The sequence below is a fragment of the Arvicanthis niloticus genome, chromosome 13, assembly GCF_011762505.2.
Source record: "Arvicanthis niloticus isolate mArvNil1 chromosome 13, mArvNil1.pat.X, whole genome shotgun sequence".
NCBI lineage: Eukaryota > Metazoa > Chordata > Mammalia > Rodentia > Muridae > Arvicanthis > Arvicanthis niloticus.
The window spans coordinates 72,575,005-72,584,019 of record NC_047670.1 but is presented as its reverse complement, the minus strand read 5'-3'; the positions used below and the strand labels follow the sequence as shown (position 1 = coordinate 72,584,019).

The 9,015-nt window shown below is 40.8% G+C and overlaps 1 protein-coding gene across 4 annotated transcripts; it reads left to right on the top strand.

Annotated features, from left to right (window-relative positions):
- Positions 1 to 497: 497 nt before the first annotated feature.
- On the top strand, positions 498 to 5,398 carry LOC117719355 (olfactory receptor 8S1-like). 4 transcript variants are annotated; one of them, XM_076912005.1, is made up of 3 exons: positions 500 to 656; positions 3,777 to 3,991; positions 4,082 to 5,398. In XM_076912005.1, the coding sequence occupies exon 3, from the start codon at positions 4,087 to 4,089 to the stop codon at positions 5,026 to 5,028; it is 942 nt and encodes a 313-aa protein (XP_076768120.1). In that variant the 5' UTR covers positions 500 to 656; positions 3,777 to 3,991; positions 4,082 to 4,086; the 3' UTR covers positions 5,029 to 5,398. The 4 variants fall into 4 exon arrangements, with proteins under 4 accessions (XP_034373421.2, XP_076768120.1, XP_076768118.1 ...); XM_034517530.2 differs by lacking the exon at positions 3,777 to 3,991 and having other exon boundaries at positions 498 to 656; XM_076912003.1 differs by having other exon boundaries at positions 3,777 to 5,398.
- The last annotated feature ends 3,617 nt before the right edge of the window (positions 5,399 to 9,015 follow it).

Genomic DNA, 9,015 nt, shown 5'->3' with positions numbered 1-9,015 from the left:
CTGAAGAGCTTTTTCCACTGAGTGAAAGAAGTCAAGCACAGAGTAGACAAGCTCTTCATGGTCTCACTCGTGTGTGTGGACTGTCTGTAGGAAAGCTGATCTCAACAAAGGTAGAACATGGGTCATTCCCCAGGCTGTGGTGGGAGCAAGAGAGACACGGGGGGGGGGGGCGGTGTTTGGGGAAGAACAGGTGGTCCTAAGTTGAGATACTCCGGTGGCCATTGCTAACAACAATGAACCTTATGTTTCAGAATAATGAAAAGAATTTTCACATACTCTCCACCAAGAAATAATGTTGGGGGTGATAGACATGCTAATTATTCTGACTCGATCATGGCAGTGTACACACACCTGTATCTAAACATCACACTCTGCCTAATAAACATGTACATGTCGGATGCCAATTTGAAGCCAAGTCAGACTAAAACAAATAACAAGTTAATGATTCGAAAGTTTTGGTTTTAGGTTGTGCCTTCAAGGAATATAAGGCACCATCCCAGTTGTCTTTGGGGATCCAATTCAGATATCATCTACCAACTACTTAAACTGCTGTCTGCTGTGTTACCCCTGAGAACTCCATGCCTGCCAACCGCCCTCTGATACTCAGAGCAGCCTGGAAGCCGTAAGGGAGAAGTGAGCGTGTGCCTGCGACTGAGGTGACCAGAAACAAGTTGACTAAAGATGAACTGATGAGAATCTTGATTTATTGATTTCTAGTTTCTCTTTTCCAGGGCAAGGACAAGCCTAAGTTTGGGAGCAATTCTGACCTTATTTATAACTGAGAGAATTCCTATAAATATGATTCTGTTTATCCACAAACATTTCTAGAAAGGAAAAGAATTACCAGTTATGGGACTTAGATGGTTGTGGAAAGGTTTCCTGAGGTCAGAGCTGTTTGCTGTCAGAACAGATTAACTGAACCACTCTTTCCTTCTGCAGCATGCAGAGACCAGGTAAACATGTTCCATCCAGAATTCTCCTGGCTGCCTCCTGGAGCTGGTTATCCCCTCCTCCCTTCCCTCTGCATGTTCCTTCTCTCACTGTGGTCCTCTCTCTCTTCCAATGCTACAATTGCCCAGCTTGCTTCATGGGGGTGGGAGGAGTGGATTATCACACCATCCTCCTTTAAGGTGCATCTTATTTCCTGTTTCTTCTTTCTCTTTAGCTAGGTGGATAACAACTGAATAATTAAAATTAGAATGATGAGCAGGTTAGAAATACCACACGAGGTGTGTTTAGTAATAAGTCTTTGGAGTTTTACAAGTAATATTGCCATCACATTGTAAATTTGGGGAAAATGAAACAGACAGAAAGAGAGACACACACAGAGACACACAGCTACACACACAGAGACACACATATAGCTACACATAGACAAACATAGATACATACAGATGCGTGTAGGCATGCGTGTGCTCACACACATGTGTACACACAAGTGCATACACAGTGGTTAAATGAGTTTGATATTTTTCTCCAGTACTACTTTCTCTCTGTTCTGGTCCTCTCTCATCTCATCCCTGTTTCTAGAATGGTCAGGAAGACATATCAGAGCTGCTGAAGCAAGGCTAGGAAGAAGTGATTATATAAAGAATAAAATGTAGTTGCTTTGTTCTGTATCTCCTCATCCAATAAGGTGTGTTTCATGGGCCACGGAGAGCTCACTTCTCCTTAGAAGCCACCTCTCACCTCTGCCACCAGACAGGAGACTGTGTGGGTGTGCCAGGGATTGTCAGGACAAAATCTGCAGGTGTATTCATGGTCCTCTTCAATCTTAAGTCCCTGCTGCTTCTTTGTAAGGCTGGAGGTCTATCGTGCATGATTCCAGACATCCCATCCAGGGAGACGCTGACCCAAACTTGCCTCAAGATAACCAGGTTGCTTCCACACTGGTGTTGACTGTCTGGGCTCTGCTTTTATTACTTGTCTCAAGCACACCTTTTAGAATACCTTCTGTGGGCAAGTTTTCATTTCTTGTTTGATTCTGGGATGATTTATTCTAAGAAATGCCTTGGACCATTTTTAAATACATGCAGTAAATTTATTTACTTTCTACTAAACTCATTTTTATTATACTCCTCAAGTTTGGCTCATGTTATATTTTATCTAGAGTCTGTAGAAATGAATTGCTAAAATGAGTGTGATTTCAAACACTAAGAGAGAAAATAATATATTTTATTATAGAGGTATTGCTTTGCTTCCTGGGACCCTATTATTAAAAATATTTGTAGTTTTACTTATACGTATGCATGTCTGTGTAGGTATATTTGCATGTTTGTAAGGACCCACAGAGGCTGGAAGTGAGTGTCACATCTGGAGCTGAGATGCCCGGGTGGCTGCTGGGAACTGAAGGACATCTTCTTTAAGCACTATGCTATCCTTAAATATTGAGCTGTCTCTCCAACCCTTCGGGGACTCTTCTATCAAAGACAAAAACCCCTGTGGGGACCCTGGATTAGTTCATTAATATCCTTATATATTTCCCATGAAACCACTACAAAAAAGTATTTATATTTTTTCTAAGTAAGTGAATTTTTGCACAAACATGAGAATTTAAGGCGGAACCACCTTAACATACCCATAATAAACATGAAAAGCTGGCTGTGGCTGCTGTAACCCTAGACCTGGGGACAGGGGGCAAGGAGACAGGAAGATAGCTGGGGCATGTAGACCACTAGCCTTGCTCCAGGTTGAATGAGAAACACTGTCTCAAGGAACAAAGTAGAAAGTGGTATAACAGACACTCCTGTCCTCTGGGTTTTGTATAGGCATGGGTAGTAGACACAACCACATACACACAAGCACACACAAGAGATCTATGTTTTTAATCTAATTTCTAAAATTGGAAACAATTCTACAAGGCAAATCATTCCTGGTGATTGCATTGGGGCTAACTCTGTCAGAGAGGGGCGCTTCTTTTTGCTCAAGTGTCTCAAACTCCCTCAGTGATGCAGCTTCCGTTCTGACTCTCAGACACCATGGTCTCTGTACTCGGGAGAAATGGTTTGTTGATGTTATTATCTACCAAGTGCTTTCTTCTGTTGTCAGGAGATGAGGGACATATCTCAGAATGGAAAGCAAGAACCCCCTCTAGGCATTGTGGGTAAACTATTTCTCATGAGTTAGTAAAGCACTCCTGAAAAATATACTCTTCAAATGCTGACTTTGCTGGCATAGAACCTAGAGAAAATGTCTAAGCTCTGTAGAAGCTGACCAACTCTGATCTCAGACTGCATCTTAATCTCTAGTGATTAAAAGTGTGAGGACCAGGGATGATGCTGAAACAGAGCCAAGAGCATGAACAGTCTCTGTGAGCAAGACATCCATATCTGATCGTCATCCAGAGCAAGAGAAAACGACAATACAAAGTTATAACTAACTGTATGGCTGCAACTACACATTGTTTATGTGCTTTATCATTTTCTTTATGTGCCTTATTATTTTGCTTATGTGCTCTCTTCTAGGTGTTTTTGTTAGTTCTTTTTCTTTTACACTTTTTTAAATACCCTGTAGTCTTAAGATGTTGAAGGCCAACAGTTGATCACGCAGGTCATTTTCTTTCTTTCCTCCAAAGAGACTTTCTTCTACCACACCCCAATTGTAGCCAATGTTATATCACCACCATCAATATATTTAAAAAGAAAATCTCTCTTTCCTTCCTACCTCTAACTTTGACTAGGCAACTACCATGAGTCCAGTTACTCTTCAGTTGAACTGAGAGTTTTAGTCTTCTAAATCCACTCACGATTTTGCTCTTTGGTCATGTTATTTTTCAGATCCTCAGCTTTCTTCAGTAGAACATAGACCTAAAACAAACAAACAAAGAAAACAAAACAAAACACCCAAATGATAAAATCCCAACAGTTCAAATCAGAAGGGGAAAAACGGCCAATGCAGGCAGTTGGCTGGCATGATAACAACTGTTTACTGTTTAAAATATCAAAGTTGTCATCATGTCTGGACCAAAAGTGGACAAAATTTGGATCCTGAGGTATTGAGAAAATTATTTATTTGAATAAGAGAAGACATCACAGAATAGGAGGTCTGATCATTGAATTACTTTTCTTTTTCAAATGCCAAGGGAAGATGCACTCCAAAGCTATGAGGAACTTCAGTGTTGTCTCTGAGTTCATCCTCCTTGGTCTGTCTGCTGACGCTCAGGTCCAGGCTGTACTCTTTGTGGTTTTCCTTGTGATCTATGTCCTGACCCTGACAGGAAACTCTACGATTCTGCTGGTGATAACGGCAGATGTTCACTTCCGTTCTCCGATGTACTTTTTTCTGGGCCACCTCTCCTTCCTGGATCTTTTGTATTCATCAGTCTCCGTGCCCAAGATGCTGGAGAATCTGGTGTCTGAGACAAAAACAATCCCTGTGAAGGGATGTCTGGCCCAGGCCTTCTTTGTGTTTGCCATTGGAGGTACCGAGGCTTTACTTCTTGCGGTCATGGCTTACGACCGCTATGCAGCCATTTGCCATCCTCTACTCTATGGCCAGATGATGAGCGACCAGTTCTGTCAGGGGCTTGTGTGGGGATCCTGGAGCCTGGCCATCCTGAACTCACTCATTAATACCCTCCTAGCTGCGAATTTGGACTTTTGTGACCATGGAACCATACACAACTACAACTGTGAGTTTCCGTCCCTCTTCCCTCTCTCCTGCTCTGATGTGTCCACTAACATCACCGCCATGTTCTGGACTTTTGTCATACACGCCTCTGGAACCTTCCTTCTCGTGGTGTGTTCCTACGGCTGCATTTTCTCCACTGTACTACACATGAGCTCTACCAAGGGCAGGAGCAAGGCTTTCTCCACCTGCTCCTCCCACCTCACTGTGGTGATGTTATACTTTGGTTCGGCCTGCCTGCGCTACGCCTTGCGGACCTCGGGTTCTCCCGTGGAAACACTCTTCTCTCTGCAGTACAGCGTCATCACCCCCATGCTGAACCCCTTCATCTACAGCCTGAAGAACAAGGAGGTGAAAGCCGCTATGAGGAAGCTGCTGGCAAGATGCTGCCGGCATTTTTAGTAAGTCGATCAGAGGCACAGGGTGATGTCTTGAGCCGACTGAAATCAGGATAAGGAGTGACAAGAGAGACATCTCACTGAAGTCAGACGCTAAGTGTAAACGCTGGGATTTTTCTGGAGGAATGCCCCTTTCTTCAGTGGCCTTCAAGTTAATCCTCTTCAGAGTCAAAGCCTTAAATCACCTGACTCTTTTATTATGAAATTAACTTTAAATCTATTTGTCTATTATTTTATTTTGAAGAGGACATTTCTTAGTTTGTCTCCCCCAACCCCCAAATACTTTCTTTTTTTTTTTTTAAGTAACCCATTTTGGGGGGGGGGGGCAGAATTCCAGTGTCCTGTTATGTATGTGTCAGTATCAATGTCTTTTACTATACTAGGGATGTTCCTGGGATGCTATGCCTGGTCATTCTGTTTCAGCTCCAATGTCTTTCCCAGGACTGTGATTGATCAGACTATCTAGCTTCCTGTTCCTATAATCTTTTCAAAGTGACGTCACAGCTTCCACATCTGTTTTCCTCCTCCTTGGGTTTGAATGACTGTATGCTGTCTAATATCTTTTAAATAATCCATCTCTGGAGCATAACTAACATATACATTTCCAATTCTAATGTGCAGCTCGATCATTCCTTTACTTTAAAAATTATATATATATATATATATATATATGTATATATATATTCATTGTATATTGTGATGAGTTTTATAAAGCCATGTTTGAGACCTTCATGTATAAGAATGGAAATTGCCACTACAATCATGAATAAAATACTTCTATGCTAACAGAATGTGTCCATGGGCTGATTGGCGACAGAGTTCCTTTCATTTCCTGGCCATTGGTAATCACAGATCAACCTTCAATGACTATAATGTTGCCTCTCCTAGAACTTCACATTGATGCAGTCATTGTAAAGTAAATGCTTATGTCCGTTTCCTTTCCCTCACCATAGTGATACTGATATATTCATTTAGTCTCTAGTTCACATATATGAGTAGAAATATTTGTGAAGATATATGCAGTTATCCACTTGAGTAAATTCCTAGGAGAGGAATTATGGGGTTACATCAATTGTTATATTTAAGTCTATAAGAAACTGCCTTGCTACTTTTAAAAGTATCTGTATGATTCTGTTCCTATCAGTAGTATATGAAGATTCCAGCTGCTCTCTGAATCCTTGCTAATATTTGGTATTGAAAATTTTTTTTTTTAATTTTCACATCCAAATAGACTCAGATAAGTTCAGTTTGTACTTTAAAAACTTTCATAAAGGAACCCCTAAGTCTGCATGAACCTTATGGTGAATTTTTAACAAAGTTTATGAGAAGCCATAGTATACATTTTAAAAAGGAACTTCGAAAACCACAGAAGAGCACAAATATTCTCAAATAACTTTATGAGATCCTGATACCAGAAACCAGACATAGAAAATAATCAATTCTCAGGAAAAAGTTTTCATTCAAGAATCTGAAAGCAGAGCCTCTAACTAAGATAGCAATCTTAATTAATGCAATTACTTAATGCAACAACATTTACTCTTTTAAATAATTTTTGTCTTAATATCGAGTGAGCTCTATTTTATGCACAGGATTATCCACATTCAAAATCCCATTCTTGTTCTTACTGTTTACAGAATCTCTTGAATAATGTGGGCAAATAAACATATCTGGCCTGTATAATTCACTCTAATATCTAAAGCACTTTTATCTTTATTGTCTTAAAAACACAGGCATTAACAGTCAAGAATTCCTATAAACAGAATGGTAAGAATTAAACATATTGGAGAAGAGATGTCTATGTTGAAGAGAAAGTTAAGTGTTCTGAAGAGAAGCACTGAACAGAGCCTTAATGACAATACTGTAAACAAAGACATTGCATCAAAAACAGTGAACAGGGCCGCAAGGATGATGTTCTGTGAACAAAGACAGTCTATTAAACTCATCCCTTTGTGCACAAAGTAAAACTAAATACACCTACTAATTATATCACCAAAGGAAGTACTGCATCAGAGTTAAACAGACCAGGAAGACTTCAAAGACTGTTGTGGCAGAGTGGAGAGACTCAGCTTCACTAATGCCAAAGGCAGGAGAATTTTTAACACGGGGTGAGTTAATAGAAGGTTCTGGATGACATTATCAAGGATGTTAGTCAATGGGATATATCCAATGCATTGGGTCATTCTGAGTTTTCAAGTGTTTTTCTCTTATTAGATCATCTAAGTCCCTGTTGTCAGAGACCTGGAGTGATTTCCCCTGCAGTGTTTTTACTTTACAGGTGCTCCCTAGGTCTTTGAGAGAGCCATTCCTGAGTTGTCAAGTTGGCCAGAGGTCAAGGTTGTATTCATATACAATTCAAAGAGGAAAACAAGTAACTTGCAAGTTCAGAGTTTCCAAAGTAAAGCGGCAGGAAATTTAGAGGCAGGAGAGATGACTCATGACTGCTCATCCTGTTGTAGAGGACCAGAGTTCAACTCCCAGGACCTCCATTAGGAGGCTCACAACTGCCTATAACTCTAGTCCCAGGGGATCTGATACCTTTACCTGCCTCCTAGGGTTCCCCCACACAAGTGCACAAACACATATACACACATAAGTAAAAATAAAGCAAATAAAGCACACAGATCCAGGCAAAGCATTTATACACATAACATAAAGATAAATCTAGACTTCCCTGGGAGGCCTGCCCTTTCCTGAAAGGAAATGGAAGAAGGGTGGGTCTGGGGTATAGGGGACTGGGTAGAAGGGAGGGAGGAGAAACTTTGGTTGGGATGTAATATATGAGAGAGAATTTTAAAAAAATCTTTAAAAAAACAGAATTAAAAGGCTTTCATGTTCAATACAAATAAGGAAATTGCTATGCTAGTTAAGTCAAAAAAGCAGTTAAGAAATTTAAGGGGGCTGGAGAGATGGCTCAGTGGTTAAAAGCACTGACTGCTCTTCCAGAGGTCCTGAGTTCAATTCCCAGCAACCACATGTTGGCTCACAACCATCTGTAATGGGATCTGATGCCCTCTTCTGGTGTGTCTGGAAACAGCTACGGTGTACTCATACGTTATATATATATATATATATATATATATATAATCTTTTTTAAAAAAGACATTTAAGACACCAATTCACTTATCTCCTAGATGTGCAAGCTCAGCTGGCCACTCATTGGCTACCTGGTGTTGATGTCCTTCTGCATCACTGTACTTGAGAAGTCTGGTCTACTTATGTAACACCCTCAGGGAAATATTTAAAATATGGACATCATGGGAAAAAAACAAAAAAGAAAACAAACAAAACCCAACTAATGGTGTGATTGCCTGAGTAATTGCCTACCTGTTTATTCTGAGAATCATTGTTTTCTTGTTGATTTAGAGTAGCACAAGATTAGAAGAATCTTGAAATGTCTTTGAATGCTGAGCCTGGAAGATAATCCTGGCACACTTTCTGTCTCTGTGACAAAATATCTGAGATTTGGGAACTTAGAAAGAAAAGAAGTGTGCTTAGGCTTTCTGACTAAGTGTGACATTGGCAAATACTGCTTGGAATTGATGTCAAAAACTAGGAGAGCAAGTGTGTGTGTGTGTGTGTGTGTGTGTGTGTGTGTGTGTGTGTGTAAAATAGGAGAACAGTAGTGCCAGGGAAATATTAGTGGTCCCCCAAAAAACAGACAGGAGCTGATCTGATGCAATTCACAGCAAGGTCTTTATTGTATCCGAGCTAGCTCTGCTCCCCACCCCCCAACACATCATCATCACACAGGATGGTTTTTGTGGTGGCAGAGGCCTGAATATCTATCCGGGCAAGGCTTTATAGTAAGCAGCAAGCAAGGGGCAAGTGTGCAAGCATCTAATTGGACGGCCATTAACATAATTGGCTTGTTGCTAGGAGTCACATCATAAACTTAATTTCTGCTCCCCTCTGCATTGGCGGTCATTAGGCAGGGAGTGGGCTTGTAACCTGGGGTGCAGGTTTGTTGGGGGATAACCTGGAGATGCTGATC

Bases quoted from the DNA above. Each gene is read 5' to 3' on its own strand.
- LOC117719355 (XM_034517530.2), top strand. From the start codon at position 4,087: ATGCACTCCAAAGCTATGAGGAACTTCAGTGTTGTCTCTGAGTTCATC.